Source organism: Bolinopsis microptera, chromosome 13 (genome assembly GCF_026151205.1).
Source record: "Bolinopsis microptera isolate Bmic1 chromosome 13, MBARI_Bmic_1.0, whole genome shotgun sequence".
Lineage (NCBI taxonomy): Eukaryota > Metazoa > Ctenophora > Tentaculata > Lobata > Bolinopsidae > Bolinopsis > Bolinopsis microptera.
In genome coordinates this window covers 8069570-8094561 of record NC_087084.1, presented here as the reverse complement: position 1 = coordinate 8094561, position 24992 = coordinate 8069570, and the positions used below count along the sequence as shown (strand labels likewise).

Below are 24992 nucleotides of genomic sequence, written 5' to 3'. Positions count from 1 at the left end.
GAGTGTTGTCAAAATCTTGCCGAACCAATTTACAACAAAATATTTGGAAATAATCGTTAATCATTTATATTAGAACAATTACAAAGTATTGGAAAACACAATTAGCGGAACAATATATCAACAAAATTCAGTCAGGAAGGGCTGTATTCATATTGATAATTTCCGTAGTCAGCCAACAAACATCAAAATAATTAATCACTAAATTAATTAAATAGACAACAGCACAAAACGGTTCTTATTTTCTACTTCAACACTAAAACTTGCATTGCGATCAATAAGTCTAAGTGTATAGCTCCATGACGTGAGCTGCATGAACAGCGAACAACCAAACAGGAAATCAATTCAGTTTCACCAGTTCCAAGTTCTGCGTATCATAAAATTAAAATTACATGATTCAGATTGCTCTATATACCAGATTGTCCATCGTTATTTGTTAATGGACTGACCCGGCTCCCGCTACTTCATAGCACTTGCCAGTGCCTCTGGTTTCGAAGAAATTAAAACTATCAGTATCATCCGTCAATAAACCCAATAAAATTAAAGCCCTCTCGCACGACCGCCATACGGCGGCCCGCGGCAAACAACAGCGTCACATAGTACGCGTAAGCACACGGTACGGGTAGGTGAAATTATAGGGGTCGTATTACGACCATGTGAGTTATGTTATGGCCCTATAAGGCCCATTATGCATTAGTCCCAAACAGTAATTACTTTAGGGCTTAGGCCCATTAAATCCCTGTAGTGTCACTATGATAATAATGTCCTCCGTTGAATGTGTGCGAGTGACTGTGCAGCTTCTGAATTGAGTCCATCTGGAAACCAGGGGAATTGTACGCGTCGCCAAGGTTACTAGATGCTGATTGGCTGCTCTGGGTCACGTGTGAAGAGTACAGCTCTGTGATTGGCTGGTTTGAGTGGTCGGGGGAGGGTGGGAGGAGGTAAGAGTCAGGTTGAGTTAGGTCTGGCTGAGGCATCTGGGATGTTTGGATTAGGATTAAAAATTATTAATGATATTGATAGCGATAATCGATGAACAAATTAGCAAATATTTAATATTTATATAGGAAAAATTGACGAACTGAAGCTGATAGTGATATGATTCAGATTGTGATCCAAATTCTGCTAATGGTTTACAAGAAAAGTGTGGTTAGTGATCTACCTGGGAGTGAATATCCACATAAGGACAGTTTTGGAAAGGTTTCATACCACCAGGCGAACCTAAACTCGTGTAGCTCTGATCAGCTGAAAGTGAAATTCAAATTTGTCAATAATGCAATGAAATAAATTTGGGGCTAAAAACAGCTTTAAACTATTTTCACAACTAAAATAAATTCATTTATTGTGTGTTATGGAATGTGATGGCTACGTTTTAACAAGGTATACTATAGCTAGTCCACGTCCTAGCTACACAAAGATGAAGTCTTTGTTTCAATAATTCTAAATGAAAAGCTTTAAAATCTCACCTAGGCTACAACTGGCAGGACTGGTAATTGACTCTGGGTAACCTTCAACTGATGACGTCACTTTTGATTCGCCAGTTTTATCGTACAAACATCTCTCCTCCATGTCTGAGTCGGAGTTTACTGACTGCTTATTCATCTTCCTCCGAGCCAGCTTCTTTACCTGTTTATTATTAGCGCTAAATTATTTTATTACATGGTTATTTATTAGAATTAGATTAAATAGTTTAACTAGATTGGAGGATATTTATCTAAATATTCAGTTTTTAGGCTTTTACCAACATTCCGACAAGTTGAACTTGTTCCCTGTTAAATTGCAGATAAGAAACCATCCATAGTACAGGTGAGACTTAAAGTTAATATACTGAGATGAGTGGCTAGTACGTAGTTAAGATAAAGGATCGTTCATATATTACGTAAGCCAGAGTTTGGTCATTTTAGACCTCTACTCAGCCACTTTACACATATTATTATTACATAGCTATTGAATATTGATATTGTACGGAAATTAAACTATTTTAACCTATTTTAAACCTCTCCCCGAAACTTGCTTACGTAACAATGTGTGAAATCTGCACGTATAGTCGTCATATCAGGGACAAAATGATTTCGCGATTATTTTGGCCAAAATTTTTAACAGACTATACATTAAACTATACATAAAATCTGTCGCAAATAATGGGAAAAATCGCGATTCCGTACATGCCGCGATTTCCTTTTGTCCCTGATAGTCGTTAACCTTTATTCTTTAAAACAGTTCTCCGCAATATTAAATCCGTTTAACTGCAAATTTAAACGTGCTAAGTCTAGACTGGTCCGATATGTCAAGATTATAACCACCATTTTATTATAAAGCATGATCAAAAGAGTTTGAGCAGCCAGCTCTTCTTAGATTCATGTGAAATTTTCTAACAGAGTAAGTGTAACGAAAACAAAATTCGGCCATGGCCATACTTAGGGCCGGGAAGACTTCTTATCTAGGCCGGACAAATTTGGGCTGTAAAGGTCTATTATTGTTCCTTCAACACGATCACGTGTCAAGATTATAGACATGATAGATTAAAGTATTAAATAGAAATAAACTTCGTGTGATGTTTTTCTTTCAATGGTCTTGGGAAGCAACTTCTAATTCTCATAGTCAAAGTCTCTTCAACATGGTCACATGGGTCATTGTCACATGATCACTAGTCGCGTGGGTTTTAAAGTTTTAAACTTGATGTATAGTTATACACAGGCACTAGCTGTAACTTAAACCAGCTCGTCAACTTTAAGACGTGCCTACTCCTTGTTACCTGGTTACCTTGTCACGTGATAGCCTGGTCAATGGTCACGTGTCACCTGTTTTTCATGTTTCTGTTTTTAAAATCCTGTAAGAGCTGTTCAGAGAACCAGTTCACGTCTAGATCCGACTAGACTTGACAGACTGCGTACCATTATGGTAACCATGGTGATTGGAGACGTTCATGTGGTTTTAGAGTTAAGAGTTGCTTTGAAGTTTAACACGTTCAACTAGGAAAGAGGTTGATTGCTTAGAGAGGTAGAGCAGGTCGCAGGAATGGATCTTGAAACTGATTTAGGGATCATCCGCATATACAATATAACGTAAGAAATTTGTTGGTATTTTGGACCCCTATACGTAAGTATATAATATATATATTATACAGTAGTTATAAGTAAATTATACTTATATATAAGTATAATTTACTTATAACTACTGTGAAGAAACCACACTAGTGCAAGCTTTTTCAAACCCTTTTCCTGCCCCTAATGCTGGCTATATCCCTTAACATTAAGAGTTAAACACGTTGAAATGGTTAGAAGGTTGTTAGGTATAAGAGAAACTAGAGAAGCTCCTTGGCGAGGGAGAAACTCTGCTACTATGGTTGCTATGGTTAGGGAGCTAGACAGAAAACACTGAACTTGTTAACTGGTTGGTTTGTACTTGGTAGGCAACCTTTTTTTAAAGTTTGGAAACTGATGGTTGCGAAATTGTGAATTTAATATTATGCTAGAGAATTAAATAGTAACAAACGACGTCTCGCAAATCAAAATGACAGACAATTCTGAAAATGAACACGGTTCCCAGCTGTTATACAATCACTAAACCAACCTTAGCTCTCTGATTCTGGAACCAGACTTGCACGACTCTGACGCTGAGACCAGTCTGTGAGGAGAGTTTCTCGCGTTCCTTACGGCAAGGTCGGGGAGTTCTGTCAAACGCTTCTTTAAATACTGGTGGATATTCAAGTTAGATTCGAGTTAGATTCAAGTTAGATTCAAGTTAGATTCAAGTTAGATTCAAGTTAGATTCAAGTTAGATTCAAGATAGATTCAAGTTAGATTCGAGTTAGATTCGAGTTATATTCAAGTTAGATTCAAGTTAGATTCAAGTTAGATTCAAGTTAGATTCAAGTTAGATTCGAGTTAGATTCAAGTTATATTAAAGTTAGATTCAAGTTAGATTCAAGTTAGATTCAAGTTAGATTCAAGTTAGATTCAAGTTAGATTCAAGTTAGATTCGAGTTAGATTCGAGTTAGATTCAAGTTATATTCAAGTTAGATTCAAGTTAGATTCGAGTTATATTCAAGTTAGATTCAAGTTAGATTCGAGTTAGATTCGAGTTAGATTCGAGTTATATTCAAGTTAGATTCAAGTTAGATTCAAGTTAGATTCAAGTTAGATTCAAGTTAGATTCAAGTTAGATTCAAGTTAGATTCAAGTTAGATTCAAGTTAGATTCAAGTTAGATTCAAGTTAGATTCGAGTTAGATTCAAGTTAGATTCAAGTTAGATTCGAGTTAGATTCAAGTTAGATTCAAGTTAGATTCAAGTTAGATTCAAGTTAGATTCGAGTTGGATTCAAGTTAGATTCAAGTTAGATTCAAGTTAGATTCAAGTTAGATTCGAGTTAGATTCAAGTTAGATTCAAGTTAGATTCAAGTTAGATTCAAGTTAGATTCAAGTTAGATTCGAGTTAGATTCGAGTTAGATTCAAGTTATATTCAAGTTAGATGCAAGTTAGATTCAAGTTAGATTCAAGTTATATTCAAGTTAGATTCAAGTTAGATTCAAGTTAGATTCGAGTTAGATTCAAGTTAGATTCAAGTTAGATTCAAGTTAGATTCAAGTTAGATTCGAGTTAGATTCAAGTTAGATTCAAGTTAGATTCAAGTTAGATTCAAGTTAGATTCAAGTTAGATTCAAGTTAGATTAAAGTTAGATTCAAGTTAGATTCAAGTTAGATTCAAGTTAGATTCAAGTTAGATTCAAGTTAGATTCAAGTTAGATTCAAGTTAGATTCAAGTTAGATTCAAGTTAGAATTAAGTTAGATTCAAATTAGATTCATTATAATAGGTTGGACTTTCTTGAGTTTCAAAAGCGTACATTGTACAGTATGCTTCTGCAAGATTTGACACCTTAGATGGGAAATAATGCAGGGAAAAAGTAGACGTAAAGATCTTAACAGGGGTAGTGCAGCCGTTTTCTGACAAAAATCCGAGGTTTTCCAGCACTTTTGACACATTTATAAAGCAATGAAAGGCATTAGTTTGGTCAAATCAAACGGAACATATGCTATCAGACTTTCAACTGACTATGGCAGGGTTATGACAACTTGTGGCATTCATTGATTGGTTCTAACAGTTTCGGATGGTTTTCAGGGATAGTTCTTGACCCAAAAAAAAGAAATTTGGGTTTAAGATGTCAGAATTCCAAAAATGGTCTTTAAGTACATTTGTCAGAAAACGGCAGAGTCAAATTCAATACAGTGTTATTGTTAAGAAAGGAAATTTATGCTAATTCTTTATTTTACTTGCGACGACAAGAAGAAAAAAACATAAAAATCGATTGATGATTGTCGTTTCCCCTTTAAAAATCCCAATTATTCTAGCAAAATATTTCCTTGTGTTTGATATCACCCACCTTTTCGCTGAACACTAGAGAGTACAGTGCGGGGTCTTTTAACCTCCCTTCTGTCCCTCCTACAAGTGGGGTCTACCCCCAGGTAGAAATGGTCTCGTAGCCCCTCGTCTGAGCAGCCTTTACATACCAAATCTCCGTTACCGTGCAAAACGTACTCGTCACCTGAAGTTGTAGTGGGGATTTTAGTGGGGATTTAAGTGGGGATTTTAGAGGGACTGGATGTTAGAGGGACGTTAGAGGGAATTTAGAGGGATGTTAGTGTGACTTTAGTGGGGAATTTAGAGGGATGTTAGAGGGAAGTTAGTGGGGAATTTAGAGGGATGTTAGTGGGACTTTAGTTGGATGTTATAGAGGGATGTTAGTGGGAATTTAGTTGGATTTTAGATGGATATTAGAGGGATGTTAGAGGGATGTTAGAGGGATGTTAGAGGAACTTTGGTTGGGAATTTAGAGGGATGTTAGTGGGACTTTAGTGGGGAATTTAGAGGGATGTTAGAGGGAAGTTAGTGGGGAATTTAGAGGGATGTTAGTGGGAATTTAGTTGGATGTTAGAGGGATGTTAGTGGGAATTTAGTGGGGAATTTAGAGGGATGTTAGAGGGAAGTTAGTGGGGAATTTAGAGGGATGTTAGAGGGAAGTTAGTGGGGAATTTAGTTGGATGTTAGAGGGATGTTAGAGGGAAGTTAGTGGGGAATTTAGAGGGATGTTAGAGGGAAGTTAGTGGGGAATTTAGAGGGATGTTAGAGGGAAGTTAGTGGGGAATTTAGAGGGATGTTAGAGGGAAGTTAGTGGGGAATTTAGAGGGATGTTAGAGGGAAGTTTGTGGGGAATTTAGAGGGATGTTAGAGGGAAGTTAGTGGGGAATTTAGAGGGATGTTAGAGGGAAGTTAGTGGGGAATTTAGAGGGGTGTTAGTGGGAATTTAGTGGGGAATTTAGAGGGATGTTAGAGGGAAGTTAGTGGGGAATTTAGAGGGATGTTAGTGGGAATTTAGTGGGGAATTTAGAGGGATGTTAGAGGGAAGTTAGTGGGGAATTTAGAGGGATGTTAGTGGGAATTTAGTTGGATGTTAGTTGGATGTTAGAGGGATGATAGTGGGAATTTAGTTGGATGTTAGAGGGGGTGTTAGTGGGATGTTAGTGGGACTCTGGAGAGGACTTTAGGTGTCTTTTAGTTATGCAGTGAGGTATTATGTTGTTATACATACAGTGGGGTTAAATAGAATAACAGACGTATAAAATCACAGAAAGTCAATTGTTAATGGTTCTCTCGAAAGACTGCTCAATTTAGTGGTCCAAGATTTTGACAAAACTATAAGATATGCTTATTTTATGCCATCGGCTATTCCAGAGTAATCAGACATTCCAATCATTTCTTTTATATTTCAAATTTCGTCCAGCCATTGCAAGTGATAAAAACATTCACAAAACATTTAAAGCCCTTTACTTAGTATACAAATACTACTTAGTATACAAATACTTGCGCCTTGCACCGCGGATACGCTATATTTGGTTGAGGTACAAATCACTAACCTTTTCTCAGAGAAGAACTACATCTAGAGCATGTAAAACATCTGATATGGTACAGTCTGCCATGCACTCTGTACACCAGGTCGTTAGCACTGATAGACGCACTACACATGCAACACGTGCTGGCGTCTAGTATCCTGGGGGACACGTGTTAGTTGTTAGAGGACACGTGTTAGTTGTTAATCACGTGTTAGTTGTTAATCACGTGTTAGTTGTTAATCACGTGTTAGTTGTTAATCACGTGTTAGTTGTTAGAGGACACGTGTTAGACTTAGTTGTTGATCCCGCCAATATGATACAGCAGAAAATAGTTTTAAACGGATGTTCAAATCAGAGTTCTTATCATCATATTATATTATGTCAAAAACGAATTTTCATTATTGAGCCTTGAGATTGATATACATTTTGCTGAGTTGTTGCTCATGAAAATATGAGACATTTTGTAGCGAAGATTGTAGTACAAGATGTTGATAAGTACTTAAGATTGTACATAACAAACAAGGATTGAGAGAGAGCGAGAGAGAGAGAGAGAGAGAGAGAGAGAGAGAGAGAGAGAGAGAGAGAGAGAGAGAGAGAGAGAGAGAGAGAGAGAGAGAGAGAGAGAGAGAGAGAGAGAGAGAGGGAGAGGGAGAGAGAGAGAGAGAGAGAGAGAGAGAGAGAGAGAGAGAGAGAGAGAGAGAGAGAGAGAGAGAGAGAGAGAGAGAGAGAGAGAGAGAGAGAGAGAGAGAGAGAGGGAGGGAGAGAGAGAGAGAGAGAGAGAGAGAGAGAGAGAGAGAGAGAGAGAGAGAGAGAGAGAGAGAGAGAGAGAGAGAGAGAGAGAGAGAGGGAGAGCATAACAAACAAGGATTGAGAGAGAGCGAGAGAGAGAGAGAGAGAGAGAGAGAGAGAGAGAGAGAGAGAGAGAGAGAGAGAGAGAGAGAGAGAGAGGGAGAGGGAGAGAGAGAGAGAGAGAGAGAGAGAGAGAGAGAGAGAGAGAGAGAGAGAGAGAGAGAGAGAGAGAGAGAGAGAGAGAGGGAGGGAGAGAGAGAGAGAGAGAGAGAGAGAGAGAGAGAGAGAGAGAGAGAGAGAGAGAGAGAGAGAGAGAGAGAGAGAGAGAGAGAGAGAGGGAGAGCATAACAAACAAGGATTGAGAGAGAGCGAGAGAGAGAGAGAGAGAGAGAGAGAGAGAGAGAGAGAGAGAGAGAGAGAGAGAGAGAGAGAGAGAGAGAGAGAGAGAGAGAGAGAGAGAGAGAGAGAGAGAGAGAGAGACAGAGAGAGAGAGAGAGAGAGAGAGAGAGAGAGAGAGAGAGAGAGAGAGAGAGAGATAGAGAGAGAGGGAGAGAGAGAGAGAGAGAGAGAGAGAGAGAGAGAGAGAGAGAGAGAGAGAGAGAGAGAGAGAGAGAGAGAGAGAGAGAGAGAGAGAGGAGAGAGAGAGAGAGAGAGAGAGAGAGAGAGAGAGAGAGAGAGAGAGAGAGAGAGAGAGAGAGAGAGAGAGAGAGAGCATAACAAACAAGGATTGGCAGTTTAACTTACCTCTGGTAATGGTCAGCTTTGCAGTATAGTCTCTGGTTTTTATCGAAGAAGCATGAGTCACTCAGCGGAACGTTACACAGGCAGCACCTGCAAGATTATCTTATAGTTTAAAACTAATTACTAATTAGTTTAAAATTAATTACTAATTAGTTTAAAATTAATTACTAATTAGTCACATTGTTTTAAATTAATTGCTAATTAGTTGATTGAGGACAATACAAAGGAATATAATATGTAATGTAGTCCCCAAAATCATACCATCATCAATCACATTATAAGCTTATAATAAGGCGATTTTTCCGAGACAGCTATTGGATGAATAATAAATAACACGACTATATCAAGTTAATTTTATACAATCGACACCATTCGTATTACATGATTGCCAATTATAATTAATTACCAATTATTAATTACTAATCAATAACCAATTATCAATTAATTGCCAATTATCAATTACCAAGTAATTACAAATCATTACCTGAGGCACTGTTCGTGCCAGAACACATCGTTCACTTTCATCAACAAACTCTCTTCAATCGGTAGCCTACAAGCGGTACAGACAGGGGACTTGGTAGTTGGAGGAACATTGCACATTACAAGGTCTGTAGCCTTGCATACCAGTGGTCTTGACACGTGGTCTAGCGGGCTGAGGGGAAAGGGTTAGTGGAAAAAGTTGGGTTTTTTAAAGCTTCTAGATCGTGAATTTTCTGTTTCCGCATTAGGAATTTTTATTATTTTTCGAGTATTTCAATCATCATTTTGTTAATAAGGTAAAATAACAAACCTTGGCACGTAATCTAAAGGTCTTGGCACGTGATAAAATAAAAACCTTGGCATGTAATAAAATAACAAACCTCGGCACGTCATAAAATAACAAACCTCGGCACGTCATAAAATAAAAACCTTGGCATGTAATAAAATAACAAACCTTGGCATGTAATAAAATAACAAACCTCGGCACGTCATAAAATAAAAACCTTGGCATGTAATAAAATAACAAACCTTGGCATGTAATAAAATAACAAACCTTGGCATGTAATAAAATAACAAACCTTGGCACGTGATCTAAAGGTCTTGGCACGTGATCTAAAGGTCTTGGCACGTGATCTAAAGGTCTTGGCACGTGATCTAGAAGGGGTCTAGGGACTTGGTCTGACTCTTCTTTTACTGTAGAGTGAACTGATGAGCTCTCCACCATGGTCCTTTGGGAGTGAGAAACGTTATTGAAATTGTAATTCAGAGTCTGGTATTAATTATGACGCCTTATCATCATTATAAATTTAGTTTGATGAAATGTAATTTAACGGTAACCTGAACGTAGATTTAACCAAAGACTTATTACAGTCAACAACCGCCTGCAATAAACAAAATCGCTTAGGTATACGACATCGAGGAAAATTTTCTCTAAAGTCTAATAGTTTAAAACCCAGCAAATTTCTTGTAGGATTATTCGAGCTCACTCAAAATTACGATTTAATTCTAATTGCCGAAAAGTATATAAAAATGTTTGATCATGATTAAGCGGTTATTTAGTCACATCGGGGGAAATGAAGGAAGGGATTTCTTAAACGTAATACCCAATAGGCTATACCATTTATAGCAACTAGAACATCTAGAATCAGTATCTAGTTGCTATAAATTGTAGAACTAAACCAGTCACCAGAAGTGATAAAGGATAAGAGAAAAATGTTGAACATTATATCGTGGAGAGAAGTCTGTATAAGAGTTACAATCTATAAAAGATGAACTGAGGTACACATTTTTCCGTATTTCTTCTTTACGGTAAAGACCGTCTCTCAGTGTCTGGCAATGTGACGGGAAATAAGCACTTTCCGGTCACGTGACTATGCACTCTGCAGAACTCTGGTGACTTGTAACCATGGTCACGTGACTATACACTATGCAGAACTCTGGTGACTTGTTACCATGGTCACGTGACTATGCACTCTGCAGAATTCTGGTGACTTGTAATCATGGTCTATGCACTCTGCAGAACTCTGGTAACTTGTAACAGTGTAACCATAGTCACGTGACTATGCACTCTGCAGACCTCTGGTGACTTGTAATCATGGTCACGTGACTATACACTATGCAGAACTCTGGTGACTTGTAATCATGGTCACGTGCAACTATAGTCATTACAATGTTGTAGACGGAGAGCTATGCAAGCTGTTGGGAAGATAGGATGGATAAACTAACTGGGCGCCGCTCAGTCGGTCATTCTGCCGAATCTCTATTCGGTGTTTATGAACATTATAATAGCCTGGGGTCCCCAAATAAGGATATACGGGAATAGTAATCTTCCTGTAAGTATGATTAAATTTTTGAGCTGTTAAAAATAAAAACGCAAAATAATACGTTACGACAACGAGATGCGCTGCGTGGCTGCCGAGCAAGTAGATTGAACTGAACTGAATAGTGAAGCATCTGAGAATCTTGGAGAGTTAAGCTATTTCTTTGGAATTAGTGTTTAGAAAGAGGTAGAGGAGGTTGCTGGAGGAATGACAGAGAGATCTCCTCTCTGTGGGGTGGTCACACAATGTGATGGCCCTGTTAAATCTTAACGAATCTCAACATAGGTCAAGGTGACATAGGTTATAGGTGGGAACCCTGAACCAGAAATTGCACCGAGATTATTTAACTGTAAACTGGGTAATTATTAAGTCCTTGCAGAGTTAACGGTAAACGGTTAACTTTTTTGGTACTCAAAGTTTTCGTTTGGAGTTGGCTTAAGCTTTAAAGATGTGTCTTCATCGTATCAGTGACACCCGTGGTTTCAGAATGTATGCTAAGAATGTATGTCTTGGTCTCAGAATGTATACTAATAATGTATGCCTTATGGTCTCAGAATCTATGCTATAGAATGTATATTTTGGTCCAAGAACGTTAAACTGTTAAAGAATCTTCGGTATGTTCTGTAAGTAACATCAACGACAAATCAACCTGATATAGTGACAAAAACAAGTTCTGAATGTCATGTAAATGGTAAACCTGGACTAGCCATTGTAAGGTCTTGATACCAACGAAATTTTACAAGGACTATCAAAAAATTTGTTTCGAAAAATAACCCTACACTGCTACTACAACTACCCCATAAGCAGGGGGAGTCAGTAACAAATTTACCTCAAAAAATGAGATTCACCAAAATTTGTGGCTAACATAACGGCTCTAAAATCTGCGTGACGGATTTGAGTTTCAGGAAACCTGTCCAAAAGGTTTTTGAGTCGACAACCCAGCAGTGTCACTGACTCACACCAACCAATCAGAGCACAGCTCCCACCCAACTGACCAATCAGAGAGGGGAAAAGCGCCCACGGGACTCGTAATAGGGGCTTTGTGACAAATCATCTGAGAAGCTTTTAACCTGTCCACAGTTGAAGGGAGATTCGCGTGCTGGGATAGTCACGTGATCTGTGTCAGCTCTGCGCGTGTTGCTCATGCGTTGCCAAGCAACCGCTAAAAGCTAAGTGGGTGTCATGGCGGGCAAGAGAGGGAGAGATGGAGCTGGAGAGGGCGAGCGAATTCTGTGTCCAACGAGCTAGAGTTAACTACCAGTATTTATATTTTCACTGACCATTTTATTGAGTAGGTCCGTGAGTGGAGAGTTGATTGCTCTGAGATGAAGAGAAAATGTGAATAGTTAGCTTAAAGTGCGAGGGTTTTTTGGAATCGAAGTTATAAATGGTGTGTCAAAACATTCTCGGTATTTTCGTCGCAATGATGATGTCAAAAAGTCCTGATGACACGAAGTATGACGAGTATGTCTGAGGCAGGAAGTTAGTTAACATACATTTTGATTTAACATTTTGACAGATTAAGTTTAGCGGAAATGAATCGCAAGTACTGGCAGTGGTACTGGCAGTGATTATTTAGTATTAATAAACTGCAGTTACTTGAAAAATAGCTGATAACGCAGTTTATTGTCAATTGTGAAATGATTTTGACCTATTTAAAAAATAATTCGTTCTTAAACATTTCGACTTTCGAATAATGATTGAGTCAACTTTGCTTTATTCTACTTTTAGTTTTATAGTCTTAAAATGTGATCAAGAAATATTACAAAAAAGCAGCGAAAATTAACAAATATATGTCAGTTCGTTATTGGAAGCTCATTGAATGATGACTCAGACTCATCGTCCGTTTACACGTTAAAATTGATTCACGGTTACATTTTTTGCCGGTCATATTTTATGGTTTAGGTTCAGCTAAAATTCTCCTTGGCATTTCGAAAAGTTTTATTTACAATGAACTTTGATGTCATTGCCATAGAGCATCATAGAGCAGGAATGAATAAAAATTCCGTACCTGCAAATATTTTCCCAATATTTGTTGCCCTGGGCGAAAAAGTATTCACTGTATAATTGAGTATATAAATAAATCAATTTTGAGTCTACCAATGGAATGAACTACAAATTAAAATCAACAGAAACATACAACTTTAATTGCTACACGTTGAATACCTCTAATCTTTTCTTAGAAAACTAGAGGTATACACATGCAGCGTGTGTCAAAACTTTACCAGTATTCTTATTTTTGTCCTTTGCCGGCCCATGAGAACATTATAATTATTAATTTGTGCTTTTGATCCTTTTGATCTTAACAATAATTATTTCTGTTACAGTACTGGCTTCATTTTGGATTTGAGAAACATATCAAGAGTATTATAACTTTAGTTGACCATGATGCATGGCAAACTGTAATAGTAATAAATATAAATAATAAGGTACTGGTATAACATTGGACATGAATCTGAGTGATAATGATATGGCCTCTGGTCACTGGTCAGGTATTCGAAGCCAAACGAAGGATCAAGAAATAAAGAAATTAACGAAACTGATTAAATAATCTTTGAGATGTTTCACCTAGGAGGATCATAAACAGTTTTGCTGTCGGGTGGTGTTTTATTGTAAACGATTTGGAGCATAACCAAAACCGTTTAGTTATATTCATAACTTAACGGTTTTGGTATGAAGCATAATTTCATATGCACAGGGAAAAACGTACTAGGATTTGTCTCAGGGCCCAGGCCCATTATGATAAAACCGCATAAAATATTTACGCCAAAATTTGAAATTATCAACAATAAAAAAATCGTGTTCAGTAATGAGTAAACTGCCAAGCCAAACGAAGGATCAAGAAATAACGAAGTTAACAAAACTGCTTAACCTCCTCAGTCCTCAACTCTTAAACCTCATTAAATGCCGCCAACCCCGCTCAGATCGGTCGTACAGTTCGCTACAAGGACTACTACTACTAAAAGGACTCGCTACAAGGACTACAGTAAAAACATGCTCTCCATCTGTAAACTAGTTTAACTGAGCTAAAAACGCGGCTGTAAAATTAAAAACGGTCGTTAAATTAAATTTAGACTCGAATTTTAAGTGAACGTTCTGAATTACCGCTTAACCTTCCCTAATTGTTGATGTATGAAGTCAGACGTTTTACTTTTAAAATAGTTGCAAATAAAATAATGTCTCATACTTACAAATCCTCATATGTCAGACCTGTAGTTTGTTTTACTACTAAAGTACTAAGAGTCTAGCGAACTCTATCCACAGGTTAGTCAGGCAGTGGCTCACACCGCCTCACACTCTGAATCTGATAACATCTCTCTCACACTACCTAGTTGAGTGTGTACCACAACCTAGCACCCTGCCTAAACCGAAACGTTTGGAACTCCCGGACCTATGTGGCAAGCCTGCTCCCTGAACAAGACAAAAAAAAGAAGAAAAAACTAAAAAGGACGAAGACTAGTAAGACTGTCCAAGTGATAGACTACTATAATTATAAACTGAACATTCCCAGTCCAAAAACCTTGTAGCAATCACAAAATTATGCGTTCTTAACTATTTAAAGTTAACGTTCCACTTCCCCTAACTGTTGATCTGAGAGGTCAGACGTTATCGAAGCTAACTATAACTATAAGTAACTAGTGCACATACTGATAGTATACTTGACTCCAGCCGTCAAGTAGTAATGGTAATAGTGAATATCTTGGATAAACTATAAATTACGGGGCGGCGCTCAGCTTGTCATTCCGCCGAATCTCTATTCTCTAGACTCTATGTTTATGAACATTATAGCCTTGGGTGATCCCCATGTAAACTATAACGGACCTTCATAACAGTTTAAAATCAACCTCTAAATACCATCGTAAAACAACTAACGTTTGTCCACTATATCATTTTTATAGCTGTTTAATTTTAAAGCAATATTTATACAAAACTCGAGAGGGGAGACACATGAGGTCATTCTAATTCTGAAGGTTTGTAAAAATTGACCAAGATCATCGATCCGGGATGATCGCTTCTGACTCTATTCTCAATGTTTTTGAACAGTATAGCCTTGGGTCCCCAGGTAAACTATAACGGACCTTCATAACAGTTTAAAATCAACCTCTAAATACCATCGTAAAACAACTAACGTTTGTTCACTGTATCATTTTTATAGCTGTTTAAAGCAGTATTTATACAAAACTCGAGAGGGGTGACACATGGTCATGAGGTCATTCTAATTCTGGAGGTTTGTAAAAATTGACCAAGATTATCGATCCGGGATGATCGCTTCTAGTGGTCATTCAATTATATTGCAAGTCACTGTGAGTGGTCGGTATATCACGCCAGGGTAGTGGGTACTAATAGTAATACTAATAGTAATACTAATAGTAATACTAATAGTAATACTACCTATGGCTAGCCTATACTTATAGATCAGGCTAATTGTCTGCCGTGGCTAAACCCGGCGGCGGCGGCGTGGACCCGAAACCTACCGGCGGCGGCGTACGCCGGCGTGAGATCGACCCTAAAAGACAAAAATTTGGTCTAATATCGTGCTTTTTCCCCGACAATTTGAGTAAATTTGAGCTGTGCACAAATTTGATTTTAATGCTAATGCTATATGCTATAGATTCTTTCAGATTTAGTTATAAACGGTTTTGTTTAAATAATCTTTGAGATGTTTCACCTAGGAGGATCATAAACAGTTTTGCTGTCGGGTGGTGTTTTATTTTAAACGGTTTGGAGCTGCTCAAAAGTGAACTACTGGTCTATACTACTTTTTTATAAGTACGGTCTGCTGGTCGCGACATGCGTTCATTTTACTAAAACTATAGTAACAAAGTTGCTTTATAGGTCCAAAATAGTTTGTAATATGTTGTGACTGTGGGTTAGACGTTCCAATAAACGTAGAGACAAACGTAAAATTGAGGAAATTATAATACCACAAAAGAGTGACTATCAAAAAATATGACGTACAGGTTGAGTTAGGTATGCGGAGCCGATGTACAATGTAACAACTTGCCCCCTAACTACAGAGAATCTACCAACTTAGAGGCGGTTATGATAATGAAGATAAACCGATTCTCTGCCGAATACAAAGACACGACATCGATTAAAACACGTGTGATTGTGACGAATCATGAATATTAAAGGGTATAACTATAAGTAGGGGTGGGTGCATAGTATGGAGTCAGATATCGGCCACTGTTTCTGGTAGTATCAAGGAGGAATGTGCTTGAACAAATGAACTGTGTCTAAACTGAGAGTGAAGGTCTGCGAAGGAGGAAACCAGAAAATCGGCACAAAATTCCCAATAAGCCCTTAATAAATTCTCTTCGAGCAACGAACCAACTAGATAACGATCGTTTAACACTTTATTGGGCCTCAAGTACCGAATATTACGGCAGGTAAACGAGTACAAATCCCATGTGACGCAGATCACGTGCGTTTCAATACGTCACGTGACCTGGGAAACTTCCCATGCAGTGCACGTGCGCGCGGCTCAACAAATCGTGCATTGTTAGGAGTTCCGGAGGACTGAATCCAGACCGTTTTCCTTCTCGAGACGCCTCGACCAGCACTACACCCCTCTATTGGAATAACCACGTGACTTTGTAAGTGATGTCACGTGACATAAAGATTTCGCACCATTGGAGGAAGTGTCCGTCATATGAAAGTAGCAGTGAGAAAATATGTGATCACGTGGTGGCCATGGAAACAGAGCAGAGCAGACAAATACGTTGTTTTTATCCTGCAGGCAAATTGACATCCGGCTGCTCGAAGAGAGAGATCAGAGAGAGAGAGAGGGTCCTGTGTTTGCAGTCCGTCAAACAATCCGTCAAACAATTGGTGTACTGCTACAGGCGGGGAGCAGTTCATTGGGAGGGGTAAACATGTTACAGTCACTATAACAGTAGGATACAAGGATACAAGGATACAAGGATACAAAAGTGATAATTATTTTATTGAATTCATACACAGTATATAATAGGTGTATCTTTTAAGTTAGCTTATTATTCAGAGGCCTAGGTCGGGAGAGGTCGGAAGTTGCAAAGAGTTGGAGAGAAAAGAGCCGCGGTAAATCGGGGATTTGATTGTTCGAATTATGAAGGATGGCTGTAAATCGAGATACTGTATTTGAAACTGTGGACTAATACGAACGAATACTAGGTTATAATAAGATAGATATCTCCAACCTCCATCCACCAGAATGATTGTCAAATAGCCATGAACTCCCCAAATCATAATAATGTGTTATTTCACTGAACTAAAAATTTCTTAGTATAAAATAATTTAGTACGTCCTTCAGAATAATCTTTCGAGTCATGTCAGCATCCAACTCACAACTATGTACATATAAATATATAACTATAAAACGCATCATTGAATGCCAGTATCCCTCGTTTTAGTTTCGTGAAGGTCGGTAAGGAATCGTATAAACGACAAATGAAGTGTTTAACTTTTTATGTGAAATTAAGAGTTAGGTTAAGTTATCAGACTAAAGACTTTCATAAAGACCAGACGGACTTTTTCGGAAATCCTAGCTTAATCACAGGAATCGTTACCGATTCCTGTGAGATTCCAAGAAATCGACCTAACCATTAAGGTTTATACCATTTTTTCTGGAATATAATACAGAAGTTTGCTGATAGTACAGAGTATGACCAGTGATAGATTTTAAGAACCCCTACAAGCTGAAGCATCTAGATTATATATATTTTATTATATAGCAGAACTAGATTTAAATTCAAGAACGTTCCATCTTCAACATTGAATCTTGACAGCTATAAAACAACTTGTAAGCTTATAATTGTGAGATCGGTCACTGTGTAGCACTAGCAGAATAGGCAATGGCATTTCAAACACAAGGAAAATCTTCTTTTTTTAAGTATTATTATTATAGGCCAAAACAATCTCGTTATGATCATCAGTTGATTGACGATGTCAATCCGTCGAGATCGTTGCTCTGCGAAGCAGAGCAACGATCGTCGATGCGAAGCAAGAATGTTAGTTCGCGCGGCGCGGCGAAGTCCTCCAAGATCATCAGAAACAGATGAAAAACACTTATAAATCAAGAGGCTTGCATATAATGAACATATTGACACGGGTGCAGAGTTGAGTCTGTACGGAACCTAGTAGTTTCAGATCCTTGTTTAACTTGCCGTACAGCAAGGTCATCCACTACTTTAGCCCGGCGAGGCACATAACTAACAGAAGTTACCAAAACCGTTCATCTAAACCCACATCCAGAAAGTTTCATATTTCCTCCCAGATGCGTTTTTTCTAAATTCTGTGGCCCACTCGCTTCGCTCGCAAGTTTGCCTTTTTTTCTGTGGCCCGCTCGTTTCGCTCGGATTTTTCTTTTGGGGGGCTGTCGGCGAGCGAAGCGAGCCGACGCGTCCAATCCACTTCCAGCTGCACAGCGAGCAAGCTGTGGCAGGGGTCTGGGGGCGCAGCCCCCAGCGGGGTCCAGGGCGGAGCCCCTTAGCGGGGGCTAGGAGGGCGCAAATTTTTGCGAAATAGGGTGTTTTAGACGAAATTTGGCATTAAAGAAATTTGTAGGACAGCAATAAACTGGGATTGAAAAGAATCAAGTACTCACGTAAATTTGGTAACTTCACAACAGCAATCTGCATTATCCAATCAGAATATTTCACTGTGTTCCAAAACTGACAGGATGTTCCTCTTTGATTTTTCCCATTTTTATACAATCGAAACATTTTCTTCAAAAATTTCCTCAATTAATTTGTCTTTATTCCAAAAAAATATTTCAAAATTTAGGAGTAACTTCTCAAAAATTTCCTCTTTTTCCTCTCGTTTTTTTCCTCCCAAAAAAAATTTCCTCCCAGGCTGCCTGGCAAGATGGCGTGTTTCTGGATGTGGGCATCTAAACGAACGGACACAATACATGATTGTCTCCCGTGGAGGTACCCGATAAAATAATAGCTGCTCCGTGTGCGACAGGTCAAACGTAGTAAGACAAGTTCTGGAACAAGTGTAGGTTGTACTTGTACGTGAGAATACAATTTCAAATTCTCAAATTTAGTATAACTGCAACTATAAAAAATAAACAGATTAACAATTGTTGGTATTTGAGATCGGCACAGTTCTGCACTGATTCCCAATCAAAATACTCATAAAAATGATCATAAAAGGGGGTTTCCATTTTGAAGGGATCTCAATTTCCTATTTTAAATCTACACACTATATTACTACTATATTAATATAACAGATAAGTTCGGACTACAGAAATCAGAATATGTCGACTGGTTCCCGATTTATGTCGTTCATTCGGCCTGGAGTTTCAAGCCGATAATTAGTAGCTCAGTACACACCGGATTATGTAGTTAATTAACAAGTGGGACTAGTTAAGTGGGTGTTATAATGTATAATATACAATAATGTATACTAAAATCTTATAAAATAATGAAACTCAAAACCTAAACTCTTACCTTAAATCTCTCTGGACAAAACTGCTGTTGTAGGCTCTGAAATCCGGGAACTTCCTCTTACAGCTCTCCGTCATACCATCGTGCAAACTCGTCAAAAAATTCATGATCATGTCTCCTGCAGATCTCCAGCAAAAGAAAAAGAAAGAAACCTGCAAATGATTCCCAAAGTTTAAAAATAAAACAATAAAAAATATATTGCAGTGGGACAGGGGCGGCGGCATAGACTAACTAGATAAGTTATTAGTGATTACGAAACCCAGTAGCACGTACCGTTACTTGACAGTATATTAATATAAGGTAATATCTTACGCCAAATCTAAAATTACCAAAGTCACCGTCTTGTTTTCTTTTCAGCACGAGGATGTTGTTAAGAAGGAGTGGTAAATGGTAATTAAAACAATTATGTGAGACAATAGTTCAAGTCATGGTTCCGCCCAAACCTTCATATCATGTTGAAGCCATAATAACTAATGCAAAAAAGGTGCAGAAGTAAAATTTGTTTGACATTTGGCTAGCTTTAGCTAAATGATACCACAACCAGTATGTGGTTTTTTGGGTATAAGCGGGACTGCAACTGGAAGCTTAGCCTAAAAAGCGGAGGCCCTAAAAAAGGTAGTTTTTTAGTTCTGTCTAAAATTACATCACTGGTTAAACTTAATTAAAAGTGATAGTATCAGGGTATTTTTGTCGTATCTGGTACGAGGTTTTAGCTCGGTACCAGAACATGGTACCCCGCCCCGCCTAGTGATGTTTACATTACTGATACTGCTAGACTGCTTAATCTCTTAATGTTTATAACATGTTTAATATTTAGGTCTCGCGCAGGCGCGTGATATACTTATAAATAACTTAAATAAAAAGCCGCGCCTGCTTGAGACCTTATTCCTGCGTGAGACCTAAGTTCTAGTTACTCAACCCTTGTCAAAGTAAACGTTCTTGTTTCATCTAGTTTACAAAATTCAAATATACAAAATAGTGAAATTATAATACAGGGTGTTTCAAGACTCGTGTCCAAATTTGAAGATATAATTTTTCTATTTTATGAAGGAGCAAATTAAATTAAATCGGTTTGGGAATGCTTGTTAGGTCTTACATTTTAATTATTTCTTGCAAAATTGTGTCAAAACCCATTTTTTCATAATTTTGCAATCTTTTGAAATTTTTCGAAGAAAATTTCAAAATTTGCCCTATCAAACGTGAAGAGAGTAGACATCGTCTAGCTTCTCTGTGTCAATGGAAGCAGTTGGACGGCTGCTAGGAGTGCACTTCCGAAGAAATACGGAAAATCAGGCAGAAAAATTCATCCCAAGACTATTCAACGACAGGTGACGAAATTTGAGACTGTGGAAGGTCCAAAGACCAGGGAAAAGGTGACTGTTTGGATGGGTCTCAGGAACCATGGTGTCTTCGGATCCCGCTTTTTCGAGAATAAAGATGAGATGGCAGGCACGATAAGGACGTCCAATGATTCGTTATGTTGCGTGGGAAAGTTATCCGAGTCCTCAAAAGAAAAAAAACATAATTCCTGTATTTTCCAATAAGACAGACCCCTCCTCACTACTCTCAAAAAAGTTTGGGTTGGCTGAGGGAGCATTTTGGAAAAATACTGATGTCAGGGAAAGCAGACTTCAGCTGGCCTCCTTACAGCCCTGACCTGAATCCGGCTGATTTCTTTTTAGGGGTTATCTTATAGATCGTGTTTATTCAGGTAATGTAACAATTTATCTATAATTTAAAACAAAAATCGAACTGTTTGACCTATTTGTTAGATTTTAAGGGCCTTTCAAAATTTGGACACGAGTCTTGAAACACCCTGTATGTTTGCCTCTCTCTGACAAGATAACATGACTAGAATACCGTAACATCAACCATAGTAACAACAGATCACACACCTAATGCAATAAAACACCGATGTATCGCGGAGTTAAGATACAGCTGCAGTATACCGAGTCCGTGGTAAATAACGACTCCGTGGTAAATTGGGGTATTTATTCTCTACATGTTTGTTGTGGAAGGAAATTTGGGCAGGAAATAGCTGTGATAAATCGGGTTCACGGTTAGTCGTGGCACGGTAAATCGGCATTTTACTGTACTAGTAAACAGGGGATCATTATTTAATTGATAATAAATCAATTAATTAATACACACGCTTTAAGAAAAGATTTATAACCCCTCAAAATACAAAGATCACTTATAAGATACTACCTTAAATTATCAATATTTATATTCGACCTGGAATCAAATTCAAATCATCGCTTTATTTATTCAGATGATATTATAAAGTTTTGCAATTTCAATAGTCTACCAGTTTACGGAAAGACAACTTCTGAAATCACTTTAATTTTATTAGAAATTCAGCTCATGTAAAAGAGTTAAAAAAGTCCAAGCTAAAATCTTACGATATAATATGTTCCCTCTATAAAGATAATTCGGGATTACATGGTTACTCAACCTCAATGGTTTTGTGTGTGCAATTTTCTGGGTCTTCAAATTAACACTGAACAACCACTTGAAAATGCATATTATTCATTCCAATCGTATAGATGTTCATTTCGATCGTATTAAAGCAACAAAGTTTTCATTGTGCAACTTTACAGTTTACATACTGATACTGAATAGTGAAAGCAGTTCTGACGTCACTCGATGGAGCTAAGCATTGAACAGCTGATCCCCAAATCACGCGTGTTAAAGGGAGGAAAGGGAGGAAAAAACTCAACAAAACATCGAGTTAAAGAATTAGTTAACAAACTCAAAGTTCTCACCTACTACAAGAACATTACGATAACTAATTCCTATTTCTGACACAATCCTTTGCACCGATCGTTAAACTCTACTCATGGTAGCAAGAAGTATTATCATATGCGCGGCGCTATCCGCACGTGGTAGCAAGAAGTATTATCATATGCGCGGCGCTACCCACACAACAGCGCAGCACGCTAGTCTCCCGAATCCCAAGAGTGGCTCTGCTACGAGATGGTCCTATACTTCCATATTCCCTTATCATATCCGGTTTGTACGTCTTTTAGCAGGACTATACGTCGCTTTTCGCAGTACGCTGCCCGGTTGTTTAACTGAAACGAAGTCACAGTGTTAAACTGCGATCGAAACATTTATGAGATGTCTTTCAATTAAAGTCATTAAGCTACCCAGGCAATTTGCAAAAAAATTATAGAAACAAAGGCCAAGGTGTGAAACTGATATGGTCAAAATGAGGACTCGTCTTAAATTCTGACTATAATTTAGTCTTTATGGTCAACGCTAATATAATCCGAACGTCTAATATAATCCGACCCGCGCTTGATCTTGCCACAAAGACATTATGCAGATTGCGGTATTATCTGGTGCGCCATACCCCATACAGCCTGCGCGCATTTGGTTCACTTCTATCTCGCATTCGTGAGAGAGACGAACCATAGACCAGCAAACTGGGTAAGCTGTAGCAATGTAACAACTATGAAAAACAATGAAAACAAGGTTACAAGGTTCACGAACCTTCATTTTCAAGTCAAGTAACTCATCCTCACTTCGTGGCAAACTCTGGTCATCTAACAAACCTGGAATTGGGAAGAACTGACGCTGAGATTTATGAGAACTTGATTTTAGATTAAAATGAGATTAAGTGACATTCAGCCTTCTCTTAGTTTCACTTTTAATTTATCTACTTAGATCTTTTAAGTTATTAATACTGACATCCATTCTGGAATCTGTATCACTTTCTCTTTCACTATGGCAGACACCTCACCTGATAATAGTTCGGTATTGTGTTCCAAATCTTTCTGATTCTCCTCAAAGATAACGGTCTGGGGCGACCGTACCAGGTAGTACGCCAGGATGTAAGAATATTGTAACATTGTTCTGCACTTTGTCTGTGGACATCAGGGTATGAGTGTGGTATTTTGTTGAAAAAGTCTCGTATTTTAAAACTGATTATCAACTTAAAAAGTACGTTATCAACTGATAAAGTACGTAATAAACTAGTAAATTACGAAATTTTTCGGCATTTCGCTGGTTAAAACCAAATCAACAGCAATTAACCAATTAATTAACAAATCCATCAACAAATCCATCAATAAATTACACACCAGAATGTTGAGGGATTCCTTCAAAAACTGGGCCTCAATCCAAGTAACGTTAAGTTTATCCTGGATGTATTCAGATTTAGTCTGTGTGAACATTACCAGTCCCCCCTGTTCTAGCTCTCTGCTTCTTTTGTGTGTCCAGTATCTGTGTGATGACTAATGAGTATATAGTGGTACCATTATCAATAATAGTGAGTTGGGGTCGTTTAAACATTACGTAGGCCAGCCAATGGGGACTGGGTAAAATGACTTACAGAGGAAGGGGATCTAAAACGATAAATATCTGGCCTAGGTAAGGAGTGGACAATCTCTTTACTTGATAATAAAGGACTATAAATAAGCAATTATTTACAACACAGCTTCCAAATTAATATGGATAAAGTGAAGAGAAGCAAAACATCAAACCTGTCGTAGTAATGATGATACCGTTCCATCGCTTTTCTCTCTTTAGACAACATTGCAATGTGATCCGCATCCTCAACATACTTATTACACGAAAACCAGTCACTTCCATGTGGAGCCTCCAAATCTTTCTGATTCTCCGCAAAGATAACGGTCTGGGGCGCCCGTACCAGGTAGTACTCCAGGAGTAAGAATATGTAACATTGTTTCTGCACTTGTCTGTGTACATCAGGGTATATGATGGGGTTATTTTGTTGAAAAAGTCTCGTATTTTTAAAACAGATTATCACCTTAAAAAGTACGTTATCACTGATAAGTACGTAATAAACCTAGTAAATTACGAATTTTTCGGATTTAGCCTGGTTATAAACCATATCAACAGCAATTAACCAATTAATTAACAAATCCATCACAAATCCATCAATAAATTACACACCAGAATGTTGAGGGATTCCTTCAAAACTGGCCTTCAATCCAAGTAACGTTAAGTTTATCCTGGATGTATTCAGATTTTAGTCTGTGTGACATTACCATTCCCCCCTGTTCTAGCTCTCTGCTTCTTTTGTTGTCCAGTATCTGTGTAAATAGTGTGGTTAGCGATGACTAATGAGTAAATAGTGGTTACCATTATCAATATAGTGAGTTGGGGTCGTTTAAAACATTACGTAGGCCAGCCAATATAGGGTACACTGGGTAAAATGACTTACAGAGGCCGGCAGGGGGAGTCTAAACGATAAATATCTGGCCTAGGTAAGGATGGACCATCTCTTTACTTGATAATAAAGGACTATAAATAAGCAATTATTTACAACACAGCTTCCCAAATTAAATATGAATAAAGTGAAGAGAAGCAAAACAACAACCTTTCGTAGTAATGATGATACCGTTCCATCGCTTTTTTCTCTCATTAGACAACATTGCAATGTGAATCCGCATCCTCAACATACTTATTACACGAAAACCAGTCACTTCCATGTGGAGCCCATGCACCTTGAAATAAATTATAAAGTATTTCAAATGCTTTTTGTAAATTTAACACCACGGAGATAAGAAGTAAACAGTGTTATAGATAAAATGAAGTGATGATCTGACAGATAGCTAAAGTAGTGTTTTATGTTATGAATAAAGTAAGTGAGGGCCCGCTCCCCCCCCCCCCCCCCCCAAAAATGAGTTATCAGATCTTCTGAAATCTCACCCAGACAAATCCAACAGAATTCAAAGCTGCAGTTCCTGTTGTTACAGGTCATGTGGTTGCAACCACCCAGTTTTTCTATTGCAGCCGCACATTTCGGGCATTCCTGAAGAAGTGTGAGGGTGAACTTTTCACGATAGAGAACATAGCATGGGCCACAAGATT

The 24992-nt window shown here is 38.1% G+C and overlaps 2 protein-coding genes across 2 annotated transcripts in view; both read right to left on the bottom strand.

Moving 5' to 3' along the window:
- Positions 1 to 45: 45 nt before the first annotated feature.
- On the bottom strand, positions 46 to 19490 carry LOC134824964 (LIM homeobox transcription factor 1-alpha-like). Its single transcript, XM_063836995.1, has 10 exons — positions 19155 to 19490; positions 9478 to 9627; positions 8904 to 9071; positions 8423 to 8509; positions 6914 to 7047; positions 5383 to 5544; positions 3571 to 3692; positions 1464 to 1623; positions 1160 to 1242; positions 46 to 974 (listed from the first exon to the last, which is right to left on the bottom strand). The coding sequence occupies exons 1-10, from the start codon at positions 19373 to 19375 to the stop codon at positions 729 to 731; spliced, it is 1533 nt and encodes a 510-aa protein (XP_063693065.1). The 5' UTR covers positions 19376 to 19490; the 3' UTR covers positions 46 to 728.
- A 2548-nt stretch (positions 19491 to 22038) lies between these two features.
- Positions 22039 to 24992, bottom strand: part of LOC134824909 (E3 ubiquitin-protein ligase ariadne-1-like) — a 69533-nt gene continuing 66579 nt past the window's right edge. The window contains 6 exon segments of the mRNA XM_063836916.1: positions 22039 to 22225; positions 22647 to 22708; positions 22897 to 23020; positions 23237 to 23378; positions 23639 to 23762; positions 24831 to 24933. Coding sequence (XP_063692986.1) covers positions 22121 to 22225; positions 22647 to 22708; positions 22897 to 23020; positions 23237 to 23378; positions 23639 to 23762; positions 24831 to 24933 — 660 coding nt within the window. The 3' untranslated portion in view covers positions 22039 to 22120.